Source organism: Stenella coeruleoalba (assembly GCF_951394435.1).
Source record: "Stenella coeruleoalba genome assembly, chromosome: 16".
In the NCBI taxonomy this organism is placed as follows: Eukaryota; Metazoa; Chordata; class Mammalia; order Artiodactyla; family Delphinidae; genus Stenella; species Stenella coeruleoalba.
In genome coordinates, this window is record NC_137162.1 from 34,496,337 (window position 1) to 34,520,424 (window position 24,088).

Below are 24,088 nucleotides of genomic sequence, written 5' to 3' on the forward strand. Positions count from 1 at the left end.
TTTTTTTTTTTTTTTTTGCTGTACGCGGGCCTCTCATTGTTGTGGCCTCTCCCGTTGCGGAGCACAGGCTCCGGACTCGCAGGCTCAGCGGCCATGGCTCACAGGCCCAGCCGCTCCGCGGCATGTGGGATCTTCCCAGACCAGGGCACGAACCCGTGTCCCCTGCATCGGCAGGCGGACTCCCAACCACTGCGCCACCAGGGAAGCCCCTCACAGATTAGATTTTAAATGGGAAAGCAAGCAAAGCCACGTGTAGGCTAACAACCTGGACTAAGATTCCTGTCACATCCGTGAGTCATTTATAAAAGTTACCTCAAATTAGGAAATTATTTATAACTAGCACTTGAAATATATACCTCTGCAGAAAAAGAAATGAGGAAAAAAGAATATGTCATTGTAACTATTTATCTGTTCTTTTAGTTCCTCTCAGGACATCCATCTTTTAATGCTATTTTCATTACTTGCAGGTTTGTATGAACATCACTTCTTAAATTTATTTACACATTTAGTAAATTTACTTATAAAATTATAACTTAAAACACATGCACACACGGACATAAAACAGTCAAATATGTATTATAAAAGCATTATAACAGGTCTTGTTAATAGTGTAACTGTTCATGCTCCAAATACATGCTGCATTTCTTCTTACATAAGCTGGAAAGTATCTGCCAAATATCAAAACATATGAAGCAAATTTTCTAAGGCAATTTTGAAAAAAAAAATAAAAAACTACATTATTTCTCATTGAATTAACAGAATTTTCACTACATTCTTTCATTTTTGTTTACATTATCTAGCTTTCCAGACACTGTCCACTTGATTACTTTTTTTTAAAAGTCCAAAGTCTTTATTTAGGGCTGGTGCCAACAAACTAAGGCTCACAGTTCAAATCCACTCTACTTGGTTTTTTTAAATAAAGTTTTATTGGATCGCAGGCATGTTCATTCCTTTATGTATTATCTATGACTACTTTTGTGCTACAATGGCAGAGCTGAGTAGTTTTGACAGAGATCATATGGCCCACAAAGCCAAAACATCACTATCTGGGCAAAAAAAGTTTGCCAACCCCTGATATAGAGTAATTAAGAACTCTTGCATTTTGAAGCTTGAGAAGGGCTTTCATATAGATTAACTGATTTAATCCCTATACCAATGAAAGCATCTGAAAATTAGGAAACGCCATATATGCACTACCACTTCAACTTTTTTCTTCATTTTATAGGCATTTATTTTGCTACTCCAATTTGTGAGCTGTCCTACTAGCCTAAATTTAACATTGAAGGACTATCAGCAGGTCAGTATTATTTGAAACATTTTTCACACATTGATGATTTTCATTGGAAACAGATGCACTCTCAGAACCAGAAATCATTTATAATCATAACCACATAAACATTCACTGAACACTCTCACTAGGCTAAGAAGAATAACTTTCTCATCTGTGATTTTTTTTTTTTAAGTTGCATACGATTTTCTTCTCTATCTCCAAGGATACTATTAATAGAAAATAATATTCAGGAGCCAGTCTAAAAGGTAGGGAATACATTAATTAGCTGAGCTTCATTTCAAATATCAGGATAGGAAAATAAACAACACTTTAAATTTTTGGTTTATGTTTTGGCTTCACCCAGACTCTGACTTTGGACATTATATTACATTATTATGTATTCCCTTCCTGATGACTGATTACTGAAATCAAGAACAAGAGTTGAAGTGAACATCACAAAGAAAAAGTTTACAGAGTAGCAAATTTTGGAAAAAGTAAAACTGATGTTCAACAGTAATTCTATTAACTAAATGTCACAAAGGCTAAAATTCCATAGTCTGGGGCTAGAGGTGAAAATAATATGTAATAATTGTATTTCTAAAGTTAACTATTACAGGATGAACAAATCGAAGAATTATATAAATAAACTAACCCAAGAATATGACCAAAGTTCCCGCCCCAAAAGAGCTGGTGGCTAGACAGTCAAGAAGAAAAGTCCTCCTGGAAATAACTGTCTTTGGCATCCCCAACTTACCGTACTGTTCTAAACGGTGCTAGACTATTGTATTTTTAGGCTTAATTATCTGGAAATGTATGTAAACACTTTTTACTTTATTCCACTGAATAGAAATAATTACCTGCATTGTTGAACCTGAGGGTAAGTTAACAAGGATGAAAGAAGAGTCATAATACTATTTGTTGAAGCTGTTAGATCATCTAGTTCCAGAAGAGCATCCCATAATGTATTTATAATGAAGGGTACCTGTAAGATTAGTTATCAAGAAAAGTTATTAATTTTGCAAGAAATATTCCCGAGTCATGCCAAATTGTATCTCAGGAGTCACTACTGATTCAACAACATATACAATCCCAATGACCCTGGATAATGTCAGTTTTGAGCAAAGTTAAGAAGCCTTTAACAATTCTCTACCCCTCTTTTTAATGCCACTCAACTCTACTTTGGCACTGCCCTTTCTAATGAGGCTCATAATGGGATGGAGAATTCAGGAAATAAGTTATCCAATACTCTATTTTATGTAAAAAACTAAACTTTGAAACCAATACAGTGTAGACACACATGTCAGGACTCTCTGAGTAAAGTAATTTAATATATTTAATACATTCCTAATCATCATGGAAGGACAAATTTAGTTTCTGAGCTTTCAAAGTACTGCTTGCCACACTCCCAAATACATGTGTTCCAGTTTTGATAATTCAAAAGGAAGTCAGATAGATCTTAAAAGAGGCATTTCAAAGATGAAACCAGATTAAAAAACCAAAAGCCAAAACCAAAATCAAAACAAACAAAAATCTCATATTCCTAAAAACCGGGAATGAAATGAAGAAGGGATGGTTGCTTCCTTCTCAAGGAAGTTCCCTACATATTCTGTACATGAAAGGGAAAGATAAATAGACACAGTTCACTCTTCCCAAGGATAATATATAATCGAGATTCCATGCATCAGAGGGTTATTTGTCATAAGAAAAATGGAGAATGGCGAAAAAAGTCTGTTTTTCCTAACATGCTACACCTCAAATGTAAACAGGCTCTACATGAAGAAAATGTAAAAATATTTACTTTTTGTGTCTGAAGATACACAAGGCTTTCTACCACAGGTACTAATGATGCTGCAGCAACAGCTCTCACATCATCATCAAGATCCTGGAGTCCTTCAATTATTCTAGTTAAAACTTTAGGCAATAAAGTATTAATTACATCCTGTAAAAGAGTAGATCAAAACAGATTAATTTTCTATAGTACAATTATTGTGCTTAAACATCTTTTATTAAATTTACATATGGAAGCACAAATTCCAATATTTATTTAAAAAGAATCATGTAAATGGAAACAAAAAATAACATCAACAGATGCTTATGTAACTAATCTCATTTCAAAAAGAACACAACAGTATCAAGTACTTCATTATTCATTGTGACTTGAAACATCAGAACATGTTTTCAAGGCGGGACTATGAATTCCCAGTGTGAATACACACATACACACCCCTGTGCTAGAACCTTAACTTCTATTTCTCATTCAACACCACTGACAAACAAAGGGAATACGAGAGAAGAGGGAAAGAAAGCCATCTCTTCCTGCTTCTCATTACTCCAAACTACCCTCTTTTCAATCGCCCCAATAAAGGCAGCTACCAGAGGCTACTCCTGTGATCATACACTAGGAATCTCGCCGAGAACTGGTCTTGCTATGAAACAGAAACAGGTTTCCAAGCCTATCTTTTAATTTGTTCTTATTAGCATCACCTATCTCTATGATACTACCTCAACAAGGCAAATCTTGAAGGACTGGCTTACCTGTAACACTAAGAATCTAGGGCCAATTCATTTAATTAATGAAAATAAACTAAGAGGGGGAAAAAACTCTCCCATACATGCTTCAAAAACTGAAGTGTTTACCTGACGAACTGCCAAAGCATATTTTATTCCTAGCAGACCACCATGTCTAACTTCCCATTGTTCTTGTGTAAGTAATTTAAGCAGCACGTCCACAGTCTTATGAACTCCTGTTTCATTCATGTGTTTTAACACCACACCTAATGTCTGAGCACAAGTTTCACGAACTGGTGCCACAACCTACAAATGAGAAAGTAAGATAACTCACATTTGCAAAAAAACTTATTTTGTAAGAATCTGAAATTTGATTGGGTAAAGCCTCCCTTAGGCGATACTTACTTCATCAGAAACAAAGTCTCCAAATCTGTCTAATGCAAACACACAAAGGAGTCTAATAACCAAGTCTTCCAACCACTCTTGATGCTGTTGAATCATCTGTTAAAATGATCACTTTTTAATAACGTATTAAAACATATTAAGGGAAACATATTAGGTCCAAAAACTAAAACTAAACTATTATACTATAGTAAACTGAAACAAAATACTGGGACAGATTATTTTAGCTGTAGGAACAATAACCAAAATATGGAATAGTCCCAATTACTATCTTTAATATTAACCACATTCTCTTCCATGATTATTAGATATACTGTACCAAAATCTTTAAAATTCATGAATTCTATCATTTTACTTGCACTCCAAGAGAAATTAAGAAACCACTTAAGGCTGCTCTGATATTAATTATATCTATCATGTATCTATTATCTAGCCTATTACCAGTGTCTCCATTTTAACACCATATTACTTACTGACCTTTAAACTATCCTTTCATTCACCTTACTCTACATTCTAATCCCTTATATCCTGCTCAAATACTAATGCTTCTACATATTTTTCCACTCAATATCTCCAGACATATCTTTCCCTTGAACTCATTCTTCCTGTCTATAAATAATATAAATAAACCTCTTCCTAACGTTTTTATCTTTTTCCTTATGTTCACCTTTCCATGTTTCTTATTATTTACCTCTCATTTCTGCTTCATGGCTCTGTTACTTCCCTGTCTTGGAAAAAGAGGCCACCTACTGAAACTTGGTGATAATTACTGATTTTCTACACTTACACTTACCTCTTCTAAAGTGCTGTCTCCCATTTTACCACCACTTTTCCCATGAGCTTTAAGGATTTCCCTAAGTCCAGTGCCTGCACCATGTCGAACCTAATAAGAACCAAGAAGCAAATATCAGAGGTTAAATGCTTAAGAAACAGTGTTTACCTTTGCTTCAGTATGAAAAAGGGATATTAGATTTTTAAGAAATTGGAACTAAGCAGTACTTCACAAGAATGTGTTTTTCTTCTATTGTCCAAGAAGAATTACATATATTTATTTCACAATTTTGATTATGTGGAATTTTTTTAAAAATCAAGGCAAGAAAACAGCTATTCTAAATTCCTTCTGAGATATTAATCCACCTGGCTGTCACTCCTCTAACCTCTACCTGCATTCAGCATCATCCACAGGAAAGGAGAGACAAGCATCATATAATGTTCTTTATAGCGCAAAAACCAATATTTTAGAAATAAATACATCAATACTAAGTTCCAAAGCTACCAGTGTTAAGCATCAAAGGAAGACAATTCAAATAAAATGTCTCATGACTAATACTTTACTGTAGCCCTGTAGCCTTCTGCAGTGCCATCTGGAAGGGAGGAAACATGCCACTGACACTGCACCCACTTATTCAAGACCCCATTTAAGACTTGAATAGCTTTAAATAGAAGTACATCAAGGAGCAGAAAGAGTGCTAAAGGGTATTCCAAAACAGTGTTTTAAAATTACTCAGAGGCCAAATGAAGTGAGACAGAATCGTTTGAGACTACCAACCCTCAATTTCAACCAGAGGAACTTCATGTTCATCTCTTTTACATGAGACCTGTTCAAGATTTTCTTTGAAGAAATATTTCTGAGGCTAAGCTACTGCTTGGAAACTACTAGTCTTAATCAAAATTGTCCACTTCCAGATGAAATTTTTACTGTCTGGAAGACATGCAACTCTTTATATCATAACTAAAAGAATGAAAAGAAATGAACAATTCACCGAAGAAATATGTCAAAAGGGGTATAAAAGGTGAAAATCAGTCTAAAGCTTTCTATTTAAGAGGCGAGTGATATGAAGTGCCCTGACCAGTGGTTCTGAGAAGGATACAGGGCAACAACAGGAACTCTGACAAAACAGATTGTGCTTGACATGGTTCTTATCATTAGCCAAGAAAATAGAGCTGAGAGAAACTGTAATGAAGAAATCCTACCTCCCAGGAGGGATTAAAAAGGTCATTGCAAAGTTCTTCGCAAAAGCTTTCCAAAGGCCATTCATTTGTCTGAATAAGAAAAACAGAATTACTACTAATTTAAAAGATCTATCTTATGCTAATAATTTAAGTAATATGGTGTATTTATTTGTAGGACTAATAATAATAGTCAGGCTTTTAAATTTTTAAATAATTAACAATTTTTACTAATGAAGTAAAGATACTTAGATGTTTAATAATAAAAGTTCTCTCAAGTGACACATTATTATATACCATCTACTAACACATTAGTATGAAAAAATTATAAATAATTTCAAAGGACATTTTATGGCATTTCAATAGTACCTCTTCAATTAAGGCAGAACTGTCTGGAATATTATCAATCAGGACTTTGGAATCATTTGCAGACTGATTAATAACAACATTGGCTATTTTTCGTCTCTTTTCTTCTGGTTCCCCATCAGTGCTATCATTGCTAAAAAAAAAGTCACCATTTAAAAAAAGTGAATAAAGGATAATGTTAACCACAATGAATGTAAGAGAATCCATCATTTTAACAAATGTTTTGCCATTTTCTGCTTATATGGTTTACTTACAATTTCATGTATCAAATAACTAAGATTAACTGCTTAAAAATGTTTGAGCAAACTTTATCCTACTACTCTTACTGATAAATGTAAAAAGGTCAAAGACATCTTGCTTTCAGACTGGATCTCAAATTTAACAATGTATTCTTTTTTCCCCTTCTCTCTACAACCAGCTCCTCTCCCTTTTATTTTAAACTCTTTTGGCCTAACAACCTAAATCTGGCCCAGCATAACTTTTTTTTAGGCTTTTGTACCCTGAAAAAAACTAATATACTGAGCAACACACTATAATCTTACTAGTTCTTGAAAAATATAGAGATAAGACTATTAGAAGATGAAAAATGTGTGCAGAAAATTTGAGGAAAATTTTATGACTAAAAGAACAAAAACAGAGGCTAGACTAATAACAAAATATTACAAAGGAGAAGACAAGTAACTGCTTTATTGAATTATTAACAGAAAGAAAGAATTAGCATTGTTAAGGTATACACAGCATTATTTTCTATAGATATCCACCAGGCCCCACCTTCCACCTTAATAGTGCAATCTTGGCCAACCATTTTTTCTATAGGTGATGAAAGAAATCGGAGACTATTATTATTCTAATTATTTCTAATTCAAGCTAGTCACACTGGTTGGTCATTTTACTGTCTTTGAACTTGTTAAGCATGTTTCTACTTCCAGGCTTTTGTCCTTGCTATTCCCTCTATTTGGAATGTCTTTTTAAGATGTTCCCAGGGCTGGCTAGCATCCTCACTTCTTTCATATCTTTACTGAAAAGTAACCTCTGTGAATCTCTCCCTGACCATCCTATCTAAAATTTAAAACACCCTCCCCACAATACATTTCACTTGTTTGTTCCTTGCTTTACCTCTTTTTTCCTTATTAACCCTTACCATTAAAATAATTATTTATCTTATTCCTCATCTATCTTTCCCTCTAGAATGTAAGCTCCACGAAGACAGGAGTTCCTACCTATTTTATTCACTACTGTATCATGAGAGCGTAGAACAGTATCTGGCACATAAAAAGTATTTAATAAAGATCTGTGTAATGAATGAGTCATGGGCTCTGAAAAATAAGGTCTATTATTTCCAATATTCAGATATTTGGGTAAAAGTCTTAAATGAATAGAAGTCAGTAAAAACACTTACTAGGTTACTACACGATCCTAATGAGCTGTTAACTTAAAAAAAAAAAACCTGTAGTTAACAAGATCAATAAAGATTTTATACTTAAAAAAACAACTCCAAGTAAAAATTTATACCAAGTAGATGTTTATTGTTTACCCCACCATATGCCTAGCTTTTAAATAAACGCTGTAAACACTTAACTTTTTAGCTTTATATGAATGGAAAGAATAACAAAAAGTTCTGTTATCTGCAACAAAAGCTTATTCTCATAGGATCTCATGTGTTTATGAATTGCACCATTTCCTCAAACATTTCTTGGAGACCATTAAAGATTCTGATTTAAGAGTTAAGTGGGGCCCAAGAATCTACATTTTAACAAGCTTCTCAAAATGTTTATGAAGGGGGTTGTTTTGAACCACTCTTTGAGAAATGCTACTCCAAGCCACACAGGTATCATTTTTATGAACTCATTAAGAAAGTGAGGACAGTGATTTTACCCCCAGAGTTCTTTCCTACAACAGAATTAGGTAAACAAGCCTGGATTATTACCCACTATTTGGATTAGCCCCCAGCCAGGGAACAGGTGATATAATACCCAGTTTATAAATGTAGTATTCTTAACTTGTAGTCCTCAGGCCATCTCTCTGACTTCATTCTCTACTACTCTTGCTTCTGTCTATTCATCCCAGTCATACAGCCTTTCTTTCTGTTTCTTGAATATTCCATGATTAAGGCATTTACACTTGGTTCCTGCTACCTGGAATGCACTCCCCTTGGAAGATCTTCAATCCTCATTCAGGGCTCATAATTATTAAGAAAAAAAAATGTGCATACGTAGATTTTTCTGGGAAAGTTGTCCTAGTCCCTAGGACAACTAATAATAGTCCCTAGTCTACTAATAATAGTAAATACTCTCTGACAATTGAGAAGACAATCCAAATGGTACTCCACAGCCAAAGACAATGTCATCAAAATGTTTTTAGAAATCAAGCAGACCCAGATAAGCTAACCAACATTTCTGTTTTAAATAAGCAGAAAAAGATTATTACCTCTTCTCGTTAGTTTCCACTGCATCCCTGGATCTCTGTTTTGCAAATAACTTGGCCATTCTTTTAGCTTTGTTCTTTTGTCTATTGCTCATTCCTGTTCGAAACTCTGAGTCAATCAATTCAGCTGCCTGGAGAGTCTAAAAGAATAAAAGAATTCTGAATTTGAACTTCTGAAGTTAGAATACATACCCATAGTCTCAGCCTCAGAAGAGGACTAAAGTCTGTAAATTTCACTATACACAAATTGATTACATTCTTCTTTGACAGCTTCATGCTATTCTGCTGTATGACTGTACCATAATTTCACTCTCTTCTTCCTTCTCCCCTATTCTTTCAATTGCCAGGAAATGCTCATTTGCCACACATAAGGCAAAAATGTATGATCTTGACCCCAGTGAGGGCTTTGAAGAGGTGAGACTTCAAAATAACCATACTAGGACTTCCCTGGTGGCATAGTGGTTAAGAATCCGCCTGCCAATGCAGGGGACATGGGTTTGATCCCTGGTCCAGGAATATCCCACATGCCCGTGGGGCAACTAAGCATGTGAGACACAACTACTGAAGCCCACGTGCATAGAGCCCATGCTCTGCAACAACAGAAGCACCGCAATGAGAAGCCCATGCACCACAAAGAAGAGTAGCCCCTGCTCGCCACAGCTAGAGAAAGGCCGCATACAGCAACAAAGACCCAACACAGGCAAAAACAAAATAAAAACCATACTACCATCCAAAAGTTATAATAAAGAATGTCAATTTTTAAACAATGATAATCATCTTCTACTGAAAAAAATAAAAATAACTATAGCCATATAGTTTTAGTAACTGGGCCAGCGTCCTATAGTTAACTTAGCCTATATGTTTTTTCCCTCTTAATCACTCACGGCATACTGTTTTTGATCTCTTTTGCATTAACGGGAGACATTATTAAGGATGTGAACAAAAATGCTTTGAGTGCAAGACTAAAAATCCTTTCTGCCCTTAACCAATTAAGATTCAATTGAAATTTACACTTCTACAACCAATTAGGCTCACTGGTGTGGGTGCCCTGCTACAGACTTGGTCCAGGGACCACTGGCATATACACAAGGCAATGCAGCAGTGATGACCCTATGGCAACAACTAACCTCAGCAACTCTTCCCAAAGGTCCGCGACATCTAAAGCAACCAAACTTGGATCCTGCAAACCTCAAATTTGCTGCTGCCATCCCATATCCAACTATTCTGTCTATAGCCCATTTTCTCTAATACACCTACCCATTCATTTCCCTACACCATGTCGAAATACCACACTGTGATCACATTACTACATTTTTGTTTTCCTTTATTTTATTCTATTGTCTTCCTTATTTTTTAAAATTTTACTTATTTATTTATTCATTTATTTTTGGCTGCATTGGGTCTTTGTTGCTGCGCGCAGGCTTTCTCTAGCTGTGGTGAGTGGGGACTACTCTTCGTTGCAGTGCATGGGCTTCTCATTGCAGTGGCTTCTCTTGTTGCAGAGCACGGGCTCTAGGTGCGTGGGCTTCAGTAGCTGTGGCACATGGGCTCAGTAGGTGTGGCTGATGGGCTCTAGAGTACAGGCTCAGTAGCTGTGGCGCACGGGCTTAGCTGCTATGCGGCTTGTGGGATCTTCCCAGACCAGGGCTCAAACCCGTGTCCCCTGCATTGGCAGGCGGATTCCTAACCACTGCACCACCAGAAAAGTCCTGTCTTCTTTATTTATATCTTATGCATCCCTTTGTACCCCATTTCTTTCTATTACTTCCTGGTTGTTATTATATCTTCTGCCTCTGTACTCTTCTTTTTCCCTCCAGAATCTGCCTTTTTTGCCCCCTTGCCGGCAAAAGTTCCATCATCACATACCCCTCAATGCCAAAAAATTTAGTTTATAAATTCTAATGGTTTAGAGGGCAACTGGTATAAAGGCAAATAGAACCCTTCTCCTCTTAAGCAAAGGGAAAGGCCAAGGGAATGAGAAGATATGGATTTCATGTAAAGCAGGAATTCTTAATGGGACCCACAGATCCCTAAAAGGATATTGCAGGGGCAGGAGGAAAGAGCGCTAAACTCCCTGAAAGGTAATATCTCAAATGTATGTGAATTTTTCTGAGGAAAGAGCCACAGCTTTTACTGGAGCTTAAAAGGAGTCTATGGTATAAAAAAAAGAAGCATACAGGCATCCATTGGGAACTGGAAAAACAGAGGAACAGGAAAAATACAGAGCAAAATTATGGTACAGCCATATAAATAGCATGAAGCTGTCAAAAAAGAATGTGATCAATCTGTATATACTGATATATGAAGCCATATGAAGTGAGACAAGGTGAACATGGCTTAAAAGAACTTATGTATACAGAGAAAATTTCAGGAAAAATGCACAAATAACTTAAAAAGCGTTGCTTCCTATTGTGTGCCCTTCTGCATTGTTTGAAAGTTTTCACCATGTTTGTTACTTTCTCAAATAAAAGAATCATAGCTGTAAAGATTTCTAGTATCATCATATCTGACTATGATAGCCCTTACTATCTCCCACCCTCTGAAATATTTTTTTGTGCTTCATTGAAGAACAAAGAAAGAGCAATTGATGCAACTAGGATTTTTCAACACCAGTGTCTCCTAAAAGATGTACCATACCTTTTATCTAATAGTCCAATGTCTATGAGGTAGGTGGCAACTTCTGTCTCCTTAGAATCTATCACTAGAAATCCAACTTATGAAGACACTAAATTATGGTGACACTAAGCAACAATGAGTAGAATTAAAAAACGCATTTTTTTAAATTCCAATTGCATAGCAAAATAAAGCAAACCCCCTGTATTATTACTTGCAATCAACCAACCAGAGGTTTTACCTACAGGTTGTTTGTTTACAAGCGCTGCTGAAGTTGGGGTATAATCCAAATCTTCATCATTAAAGAGTTCTTCAGTGCTCATTCCAATAGCTTCTCCCATATTAAGGCCAAGTTTCTTCTGTAATAGTTTTCGTTGGCGTGCTATCCTCTCTTTAGGATCCACTTCACCTTTAAACAAAGAAGAAATACATTTTCTTCAAATCAGTTAAGCAGTTTTCTAATACGTGAAGATCAGACTCCATTAAAATTTTAAAAAAAATTAACCATTAGAATACCTCTCTTGATAATAAAACAAACCACACTCACAATCTCTGAACATGTCATAAACTTTATTACCTAATAGAGTAAATATTTTACTGGATCTTGGAAAACAGTGTTCTAGCTAACAAAACACTCTAGCTAACAAAACATTCTAGCTAACAAAAATTCACTGAGATTACCCCATTGCCCTACTGTCAATTATCAAGTATATATATAATGAGATCTATTCCTATGAAAATAAACCAATCTTATTATTTTATAGCTAATCTCATACATTCTCTGAGAGCTCTAACCAGGCTTTAAAACAAAAATCTAGATTTTATTTTACAGAAAAAGATCTCAACAAATACATGCTTATTCCAAGTGTGGCCTTTATGTATTCTGAGATGACACAGTCCTGATAGCCCAAATAACAAAGGCATAAAAGTAGATTTTGAATGTCCCAAGAAAAATCTCCCAATATTTCAGTGGAAAATAGATCAAAAGGTATCATTTTAAAAATAAAAATTTGGGCTTAAACTAGCTAAGTTGCAAGAGATGGTTCTATAATGATTAACTTCCAATAATAGCTGATTAAGTTCTTATTGGACTACTCCTCCACAGATAAATTCTAGCTAAAATATAATAAACAACCACCTGAAGGCACTGGAAAGAGATCAAAAGTAGGCATATACTTGGAGGAGTTATCAATACCTGGAAGAAGTACATGGCATTAGGTGAGTTTCCCATTTTTGAATGTTTTTAGCCTAAAGGTAGACCCAGTCCTTGGTACGTAGGGCAGCCACGCCCTACATTTAAAAGTTGTGTAAAAACCCAGTCTGTCTGTTGCAGAATTAGAGGAGAGTCAGAGATCACTATAGCCACTGGGAAGTAGAGAGAAAAAACCCAGAAAGGAGAGAACCAGAGAGAAAGCCCAAATTCTGTAAACTCAGCCAAATCTCTGGCTGACCTCTGAACTATGCATGCACAGGGCAGACTCCAAACAGTCCAACTAAAGCTAAAAATTGAATTGGGATTTGAGTTGTTGCCCAGTACAAAGGAGACTGAGTTTGAGTTTCACCAAATTAAATGCTTATTAAAACAAGTAAGCAAAAACAACTAACTAAACCAAACAAATCAAAACATTCTTTGGAAGAATATAACAGAATCCAGCCTGTGGTATAAACATTTATAATGTGAGGAATACAATCCAAAATTAACTGACATACAAAGAATCAAGAAAATGTAACCCATTCCCAAAAGGAAGACAATTAATGGAGATCAACACTGAGACGACCCAGATGTTGGAAGTGGAAGACAAGATTTTTTAAGCAGCTAATATAACAATGCTAAATGTAAAGGAGGATATTGTCACAATGATGAAAAGATAGAATACCTCATTAGAGAAACAGAAACTATTAAAAAAATAGAATAATACACTTGCAAAGGGTAAATTATAATAGTTTTATAAGTGAATTCAAAGATAAAGCTATACAAAGTTCCCTCATCTAAAGAAAGGGAGGGGTGGGGCTTCCCTGGTGGCACAGTGATTGAGAATCTGCCTGCTAATGCAGGGGACATGGGTTCAAGCCCTGGTCTGGGAGGATCCTACATGCCGCAGAGCAACTAGGCCCGTGAGCCACAACTACTGAGCCTGCGCGTCTGGAGCCTGTGCTCCGCAACAAGAGAGGCCGCAAAAGTGAGAGGCCAGCGCACCGCGATGAAGAGTGGCCCCCACTTGCCACAACTAGAGACAGCCCTCGCACAGAAACAAAGATCCAACACAGCAAAATAAATAAATTAATTAATAAACTCCTACCCCCAACATCTTCTTAAAATAAAATTTAAAAAAAGAACAAGGAGGGGAAGAAAACGATTTAAAGAAACAAACAACTTGTATATAAAATTAAGAAAATAATTCTACTAACAATAACATCAAAAGTAAAACTTAAAACTTATATTCTGAAAACTACAAAATACTAGTGAAAAAAATTAAAGATCTAAACAAATGGAAAAACATTCCATGTTCACAGATCATAATACCTCATAGTAAGACAGTAATACTTCTCAAATTGATATACTGATTCAAAACAATTCCTATCAAAATATCAGCTGGCTTTCTGCAGACACTGACAAACTGATCCTATAATTCATATAGAAATGCAAGAGACTGAGAATATCCAAAATAATCCTGAAAAAGAACAACAAAGTTGAAGGCTCATACTTCTTGATTTTATTTTTTTATTTTTTAAATTTTTATTTAGTCAGTTAGTTTCTGCTTTATAACAAAGTGAATCAGCTATACATATACATATATCCCCATATCTCTTCCCTCTTGCGTCTCCCTCCCTCCCACCCTCCTTCTTGATTTTAAAAATTACCAGAAAGCAATGGTGACCAAGACAAAGAGGTACTGGCCTAAAGAAAGACATCAATTGAATAGAACTGAGAGTCCAGTAATAAAACTATATGTCTACCGCCAACTGGTTTTCATGAAGGGTGCAAAGAAAATTCAGTGGGGAAAGAAGAATCTTTTCAACAAATGGTGTTGAGACAACAGGATAGCCACATGTAAAGAATGATGTTGGATCCTTAACCTCACAACATACAAAAATGAACTCAAAACAGATCAAATACCTAAGAGTAAGAGTTACAGCTATAAAACTCTTAGAGAAAACACAGGGGTAAATGACCCTAGATTTGGCAATAGCTTCTTACATATGACATCAAAAAGCTCGAGAAACGAAAGAAAAAGATAAATTGGACTTCTTAAAAACGTTTATGCTTCAAAGGTTACCATCAGGAAAGTGAAAAGATGCACAGAATAGGAGGAAATATTTGTAAATCACATATCAGATAAGAGATTTGTACAAAGAATATATAAAGACCTCTTATATCTCATTAATAAAAGAACAAATATCCCACTTAAGAATGGGCAAAGGACCTGAATAGACAGGTCTCCAAAGAAGATACAGAAATGGTCAATAAACACATGAAAATATGTTCAACATCATTAGTCATCAGAAAAATGCAAATCAAAACTACAATGAGATACCACTTCACAGTCACTGGTATGGATATAGTCAAAGTCAGTTAATAACAAGCAAGCGTTGGCAAGGATGTGGAGAGATCGGAATCCTTGTATCCTGCTAGAGGAATGTGAAATGGTGAAGCCAGTTTGGAGAACAGTCTGGCAGTTCCTCGAATGGTAAAACATAGTTACCATATGACCCACCAAGTCCACTCTTATGTATCTACATAGGAGAAATGAAAACATACACCCACACAAAAATCTCTACATGAACATTTATTGGCAGCATTATGCATAATAGCCAAAAAAGTGGAAACAACCCAAATGTCTTCAGCCTATGAATGAATAAACAAAATGTGATATTCATACAATGGAATGTTATTCAGCCAGAAAATAAAATAACTTCACACCTACCAATATGGCTACTGCCAAAAAAGCCAGAAAATAACAAGCGTTGACAAGGTTATGTGGAGAAGATGGAAACCTCATAGATTGTTGATGGGAATGTAAAATGGAACAGCCACCATGGAACTGCCAGTATGGCAGTTCTAAAAAAAAAAATCAAAAACAGAATTACCATATGATCCTATAATGCCAATTCTTGGCATAAATCCAAAAGAACTGGAAGCAGGAATTCAAACAGATATTTGTACACCCACGTACATAGTAGCATTATTCACAATAAGCAAAAGGTAGAAGCAACCCAAGTGTCCACTGATGGATGAATGGATAAACAAAATGTGGTATAAACATACACTGGAATATTATTCAGCCCTAAAACAGAAGGAAATTCTGACACATACAACAACATAGGTGAACATGAAAGATTATGTTAAGTGAAATAAGTCGGTCACAAAAGGACAAATATTGTATGATTCCATGTATATGAAGTACCTCGAGTAGTCAAATTCAGAGACAGAAAGTAAAACAGTGGTTGCCAGGGAGTGAGGGGGAAAAGGAATGGAATTGCTGTTTAATGGGTATAAAGTTTCGGTTTTGCAAGATGAAAAGAGTTCTGGAGATTGGCTGTACAACAATATGAATGTACTTAATACTACTGAACTGTACAGTTAAAAATGATTAAGATGGTAAATTTTATGTTATCTATATTCTATCACAATTTAAAAACTGATACACCCTGTAACAGTAGTAACTACTACTTACGAAAAAAATGAAAACAGTACTAATATATATACTACAATATGGATAAATCTTGGAAATATTCTGCTAAGTAAAAAGAAGCCAGTCACAAAAGACTACATATTATATGATTCAATTTATATGAAATGTCCATAGTAGGCAAATCTATAGCTACAGGAAGTAAATTAATGGTCCTTAGGGATGGGAAGAGAAGGGAAGGATGTAGGGTGGTTGCTAAAGGATACAGGGTTTCTTCTTGAGACAATGTTCTAAAATTAACTACACACAATTGTGAATCTACTAAAAGCCACTGAATTGGACACTTTTAAAATGGGGATTTCTATCGTATATGAATTATATCTCTCTAAAGCTACATTAAAAAAAAAAATTTAAGGCTACTCTACCCAGAGGGAAAAACACTAGGCATCCAAAACGAAGGCTGCTGGATTATAAGTTTAGTACACTTACAAAGAGCCTAAAATTGGTCCTCTCATTCCAGGGAAAGTACTATTGGGGAAAATAACCAACTGCAAAGGAAACTCAGACTGGCACCTATGCAAATCATAATATGTGTAATTTATAAATATGTAGAGACCAACACAGATGAGCAGATATTTAAAGAAAACCTAATTAGAGGGTTTTAATGAGCACTCTTCAGCATGCTATGACTTATCAGCATTAAAAACTGAATTCCAAGAAAACTGGGGTTCCCAATCCTGCTTACATATCAGTCACCTGTGGGGCTTTTTCTTTTAATATACAATTTCCCAAAACTCTCCACAGATCTATTAAATCAGAATCTTTAAGATACGACCCAAACACGTACTTTTTTTTAAGTGACAAAAGTGACACTGACTTTTATCCTTAGATAAGGGCCAATGATCTCTCATCATGTCCATGGGTACACTAGTAAGATTAGTAAACTTACTAATTAGTAAACTTAGAGATAACTTTTTCAAATTGGAAAGTTTCTGAAGACTTCTACCTCCCTTATTAAAAAAAAAAACTGTGCTTTTCTGGAACTTAAGCAAGTTCTCCTCTTAATTCTCTCCATAAATAATGACACTAGATCTTTCAATACAAAGTATATTAGGAAAGAAGAAATGGGTATTTGACATTTTTTTAAATAAACAAATTGAAGATCATTTCATTAACTTAGACAGATATGCTTTGACTAATAATAAATTAGCAACAAAACAAAACACTGTTCTGTTTTGGTTTTAGTCAAAAAAGCAACTTATTTACTTACAGAAATCCATTAAAAACATCAAGGTTTTTTCCACTCAAGGCATCAATCTTGAATGGCCAAAACATTTATTTATATCCAGATGGATTCTGTAAGTTTAAAGATAATGGGACAATTACCTATCTAAGACTTATTTTTCATTTTTAGTTTTTGCTTTGGTCATCAGCCTAAGTAGATCCAATTATTTAAATGTTTAAAACATATGATAAAAAGGAAACTATCATAGCCTCTTAAATTTCCAGAATTGTGAAAACATTACCACAATCTGTACTAATCCTGGCTTTTAAAATCTATTCAACTGAAGCTCTTGGGTACCACTTTACAATTTCTATATTGAAATACTGAAATATTAATATGTATCTATTAATGGTGCATATATATATATATAGTACATATTCAACTAAGGGAAGAAAAATATTCCTATAGTAGCTTTAGACAAAGTGCTTCTGGTTACCTTCCCCACCTGCATGCCCCACACCTCAAACTGAAAACTTCAGTGAATTTGCATTTCATGACATCTATTAGATTTTGCATGACTGATAACATAGCACGCCAAGTAACAAACTGGTCTGAATGCATGCATTTCAGACTTTTTTCTGTAGGACTACTACTACATACCTGATTTTTCATCTTGTACTTCAAATTCTGCACCAGCAGATCCCAAAAGTGATGCCCCATGTTGTAATAATCTACATATATCAAATCTGTCAAAATTCAATCGATCTGTAGTAGATGAATCTTCCATAGCACCTTCTGAAGTAGTTTCTAGATTAGGTTTAAAAACATTTGATTATATAGCCAAAGTATAGAACGAAAGAAAATAGCATCACTTCAGGGGGAGCAGGGGGGAGGGTATTTTAAGAAAAGTAAAATGTGGAAGAAGTAGAAAAGCTACTGTGAATTTACTTATGATCAACTATTATTTATGAAAAAATTATTTAGTAGGTGGCTCCCTTACTACAAAGTATCAGAATGTCAGTGGGTGTGTGTATAACTTTTTGACTATGAAAGCACAATGTCATATGAAGAAATGCATCCCCATGTTGAAATACGTATGTTAAAAATCGTGCAATCTGTTAAACAGTTAAAAAATACCAAGGTAGTTTATCATAGTGATAAATTGGAAGATAAACATATTCATAGAATATATTCATAAATAAAACTAGTGAGCATCATCATTCCCTATACCTGAGGAATATCTAGGACATAAAGGAAGTACTCAATCAATAGGACTCTTTTCTCATAATATAAAGCAAATTACAATCTCCTGGCAAATTGCTAAAATTAAATATCCAACTGGGGTCTAAAACTATCTATAAAATGTTCTGTATTCCCCCAAAAAGGTTATGGCATTGTAAATTTTTAAATGTACTGTAATTGTTCACTGACTTAATAGTTCGTTTAACTGGCATTTGCATATAATTCATCTGTAAACTAAAGTATAATTGCTAAACTGAAAGGGAACTGCTATGAATATCTTAAAGTTTTCTAATGATAACAAGTAACCTTACTATATATTTTAATGCTACTGTAACTACTTTAAAGTTTTTTGGGGGATTCTCTGGTGGTCCAGTGGTTAGGATTCCACGCTTTCACTCCAGGGGTTGTGAATTCAATCCCTGGTCAGGGAACTAAGATCCCACAAGCTGCGCAGCAAGGACAAAAAAAATTTTTTTTTAAAAATGTGTTTTGAAAAGAATTTGAGTAATAGGCTGGAATGGAAAAGGTTCTTTTCTAAAACAAGTTATAACTTCTTCTGGTTATATATTTCTTTTGATGAGAGAAGACAAATTAACACAATCCCTCAAAATAATAGGTGAGGCAAATTAAAGCAAAAATTTTAGACGAGCTAAGACATATGATAAAAGTCATGTTATCAAAGTGACTTGAAAACGAAATGCATTTGTACCATATTAAATTCTCACTTAATTAAAATGTATACCTTTATCTATTTGTAAAAGCATACATTCATTTTTAAATGTCATATATAATAGGCAGTCAGAAAACAAGTAATTTCCGCTAAAAGACATCTAAAAGACACATAAAAAACACTAAACACTGACCCCTCCAAATATCCACACATAATCGTGCTTAAATTTAGTAAACAATTACACTATTTTCCCAGCAACAAGAATAAATAGACTGTTTCAAAAATTTACATTGTATTGATTTCTTTTTTTAGAACATTAATCCTTGAGGGAAGTAATAATCTCTAAATCAAGCATACTGTAGAATAATTTAAAATATATGTGAGATAATGCAACTATACTCCAATAAAAATTAATTTAAAAAATAAAGAAAAATAAATAAAACATATATGAGAAAACATTTTGTTTGTCTAGTATGTTTTTTAAAACATGGTGAAAAATCACAGTATTCATTATTATTTCCTGACAAGACTGCACCTAAAAAGCATGAAAATTAAGTCTTTAAAAGTGAAATTACTAAAATATAAAATGTGTAGTTTTTACTGCAACCGACTTTTCCACTTAAAAGCACCTTGTTTGGTTCTTGGCATTGGATTCCATTCAGGTACATTTTTCACTATAGCTTCAACAGCTTGTCCTGCTGCAATCCGGGTATCCCAATTTGTACTCCTTAAATATATCAACACCTTAAAAAATTAAAAATTAAATAGTTATATAACAAAAAATATTGTTTTTTCCAAGTGGCCAAAACAGAATGCTTAAGTGCATTTTAAAAATAACATAGTTTTTAACATAGTAAAAAGCAAAGTGCATATTATTCATTAAGTCCCATTACTTAATACAAGAGTTATAAAACTAGTAGAAAAGATGAGTTCAGCAAGAGAGCAAGATGTAACATCAATATACAAAAATCAGCTGTATTTCTGTACACTTTCAACAATCTGAAAATGAAATTAAGAAAATAATCTCATTTATAATAGTATCAAAAAGTATAAAATACTTAATAAATTTAACAAAAAAAGTACAAGACTTGTATATTGAAGACTACAAAAAAATTCAAAATACTACTGAAAGAAATTAAATAAGACCTAAATAAACATCTCATGTCCATGGATTGGAAGACTTAATATCGTTAAGATAGTAATACCCCCTAAATTGAATACAGACTCAATACAATTCCTATCAAAATCCCAGCTGGCTTTTTTTCAGAAATTGACAAGTTAATCCTAAAATTTATATGGAAATGTAAGGGACCCATAATCATCGAAAGAATCTTGAAAAAGAATAATAAAGTTGGCAGCCTCACACTTCTTGATTTCAAAACTTACTACAAAGCAACAATAATCAAGATAGCATTGTACTGGCAGAAGGACAGATACATAGATCAATGGAATAGAATTTAGAGTCCAAAAATAATACTATGTGTCTATGGTCAACAGATTTCAACAACAGTGCCAAGACAATTCAATGGGAAAAAAGGGGTTTTTTCAGCAAATGGTACTAGAGCAACAAAATAATGACTTAAAATCCCTACCTCACACAAGACACAAAAACTAACTCAAAATAGACCAGAAGCCTAAAAATAAGAGCTAAAACTATAAAACTGTTAGAAGAAAACATGGGGATAAACCTTTGTAAACTTGGGTTAGGCAAAGGTTTCTTAGATATGATCTCAAGAGCACACAAGTGATGTATTTAAAAAAAGAAAAAAAAGATAAATTCGGCTTCACTGAAATTAATAACTTTTGTGCTTCAAAGGATACCATCAAGAAAGTGAAAAGACAATCCACAGACTAGAAGAACATATTTGCAAACCCCATACCTGATAAGGGGCTTGTATCTAAAATATATAAAGAACTCCTACACCTCATTAATAAAAGAACACATATCCCACTTAAAAATGGGCAAAGGATCTGAACAGACAGGTCTCCAAAGAAGATATAGAAATGGTCAATAAAAAAATGAAAAGATGTTCAATGTCATTAGTTATCAGAAAAATGCAAATCAAAACTACAATATCACTTCATACTCACTGGTACGGATATAAACAAAGTCAGTTAATAGTTAAGTGTTGGCGAGTATGTGGAGAAATCCAACCTCTCATACATGCTGTTGGGAATGTAATATGGTGGAGCCAGTTTGGAAAGCAGTCTGGCAGTTCCTCATAAAGTTAAATAAACACAGTTACCATATGACCCAGCAATTCTGCTCTCTGGTATACACCCACGTATGAAAACATACATCCACACAAAAACTTGCACACAAATTTTCATAGCAGCTTTATTCATAACAGGCCAAAAAGTGGAAACAACCAAAATGTCCATCAACTGATGAAGAGATAAATAAAATGTGCTATATCCATACAGCATTATCCATATCCATACAATGGAACAATATTTGGCGATAAAAAAGAATGGAAAACAAAACATGCTACAATATGAATGAACCCTAAAAATAATACTTTAAGTGAAAAAACCAATCACAAAAGGTCACACATTTATATAAAATGTTCAAAATAAGCAAATCTATAGACAGAGGGTAGATTAGGGGTTGCCTAGGACTGGCTATGGGAGGGGGAGTGATGGAGAGTGACTGGTAATAGGCATGAAGTTTCTTTTAGGGGTGATAGAAATGTTTTAAAATTAGATTGTGGTGATGGTTGCACATATCTGTGAATATGCTAAAAATCACTGAATTGTACACTTTATCTGGGTGAATTGTATGGTATGTAAATTATATTTCAATAAAGCTGTTTTTAAAAAAATAAAACCAAAGGCAATAGGAAAACACGAGGGCAGAGAGGGCATAGGAGGTCAGAAGGTGCTGAAAACAAACTTTGCCTCTTTTGGAATTACTTGATGGCAGCCATATGGTGGGGTCTGAGTTAAGAAGACCAGAACTAACTTGGAAGTCTGGAAACCTTTTCTCAGTTCAGCACAAGTTAGTCTTGTTCATTGTTTCCAGTTTCAGCTCATTCAGTCCTCCATCTCTTCCCTTGGGATGAGAATAAATGGGTATACCTCTCTATCCCCACACCTTTCACATGAGTATGGTATTGCCTCATACGCACCCTTCTCCATTCTGAGAATATGGAGCCTGTAGATGTCAAATCACTACCTCTTCATCGACATCTTGGTTAGAAAGTTCTGATAGTATCTAAGTGGGGAGTGCATTGGAATGAGAATCGCTGTTAGCCCCTATGATAGGAACAATAGAGTGCAGGTTTGTGTATGATGACAAAGGGCTTAGAACTCCTACTCATAGGAAGCAGGGAGGGACAAATCAGAATGAAAGGATGAGATAAGACTGGTGGGAACAGGGATATATTGAGTCTTCCTATATCTGGGCTATCATAGTGCTTCCCACCTTATCCTCTATCCACCGCTCCCACCCCCCTAAACACAGATACAAAGCACTCCTGTTTTTACTTTGCATGCCAGAGAATTAAATACATGGAATTTGCTACTTACTATCATACAGTCACACTTCTACAAGCCCACAGAGTTCAGTAAAAATAAAGCATTGCTTAGGGAAAGAACATGGGCTAGGATTATGAAAATACTTATCCACCAAAGCAGAAAGGCTCCACTTTCAAAGAGCTAATAACTAAGAATGTAACAACTAGCTTCTCATATATTTCCACCATTACCCATGAGTACTCATCCATTTGAAGACTGCCAACTAGTATAATTATTAGCTGCTAAGAACAAGTCAGACCACTAAAAAACTAGATTAACAACTTACTTTGTTACCAAATTGGATCAGATTCAAATTTGTGCCACAGGCCAAAGGTTCTATATTGTCAAACAAACTTGATGCAAAAAACAAAATATTTTAAACCTTGTGACAAACAAAAATAGCAAAAATTTTAAAATATCTGGAGAAATATCGAGATATTTAATGGAATTTGAAGACCACGAAGTGTCACTAATAAGACAATTTCTTTCTCTACTTTTATGTTCCTGCCCATGGATAAATTTCTACAATTGTATTATACTAAAAGAAAACAAAAAAGAGTTCTTACTTTAGATAAGAGATTATTTAGCTCGTGGGGATGAAGCTTCACCACTTCTCCAAGTTGCTGTGCAGCAGCTTTTCTTGTAACTGGAGTAGTGCCAGTATCCAGTAAGATAAAAAGACGATCAAGCCTAAAATAACAAAAATATAATGCTTATTCTAAAATGTTTCTTCATATGCATAAGTCTGAGTCAGTAAATGTACATATTAAGCACCTATGAAGAAAGATTTATGGTAGGGTCCCAGGAGATAATCTAACCTCTACTCATAAGGAACTTGCTATGGAGGTGGAGTGAAAGGGTAAGGCAAACACACAACTAGAATATAGGGTCCAATACAAGTACTGTACATGCATGGATACATACAATAAGACACATGTCAGAAAAGACATACAAAGTGCTTTGGGGAGTGGGAATGGAGGCAACAAACACTACATCCCCAACTGTATAATACTGAGAAGGCTTTCTAAAAGAAATGGTGTATGAGCTGGACCTTAATGGTAGAAAAAAATTTCAATACTGGTGATGAGGTGGTAAAAAGGAAAAGGGGGAGATACATCTGGAAGAGGGAATAAGAAGAGAACAGCAATAAAAGGAGACTATATTTAGGGCAGTGAGTAAAACAGCCTGGTTGTAATTCAGGGTACACTTAAGAGAACAGTGGAAGATACAGCTAATATTGTGGAGACCCTTGAATTACAGCTCAGCCATGA

At 34.8% G+C, this 24,088-nt stretch overlaps 1 protein-coding gene across 3 annotated transcripts in view; it reads right to left on the reverse strand.

Moving 5' to 3' along the window:
* Positions 1–24,088, reverse strand: part of BTAF1 (B-TFIID TATA-box binding protein associated factor 1) — a 95,489-nt gene that overhangs the window by 59,645 nt on the left and 11,756 nt on the right. For 2 of the 3 annotated variants that reach the window (XR_013824243.1, XM_079899906.1), the window contains exons 2-13: positions 23,384–23,507; positions 19,931–20,045; positions 18,050–18,196; positions 11,779–11,942; positions 8,924–9,060; positions 6,500–6,629; positions 6,155–6,223; positions 4,974–5,063; positions 4,184–4,279; positions 3,908–4,084; positions 3,069–3,209; positions 2,128–2,252 (exon numbers count right to left, since the gene is read on the reverse strand). Coding sequence is in view for 2 of the 3 variants with exons in the window: in XM_079899906.1 (XP_079756032.1) it covers positions 2,128–2,252; positions 3,069–3,209; positions 3,908–4,084; positions 4,184–4,279; positions 4,974–5,063; positions 6,155–6,223; positions 6,500–6,629; positions 8,924–9,060; positions 11,779–11,942; positions 18,050–18,196; positions 19,931–20,045; positions 23,384–23,507 (1,515 nt within the window). In the remaining variant the exon portion in view is untranslated. Of the gene's footprint in view, positions 1–2,127; positions 2,253–3,068; positions 3,210–3,907; positions 4,085–4,183; positions 4,280–4,973; positions 5,064–6,154; positions 6,224–6,499; positions 6,630–8,923; positions 9,061–11,778; positions 11,943–17,434; positions 17,524–18,049; positions 18,197–19,930; positions 20,046–23,383; positions 23,508–24,088 lie in introns of those variants that run through there. The other variant, XM_079899907.1, reaches the window with a different exon arrangement.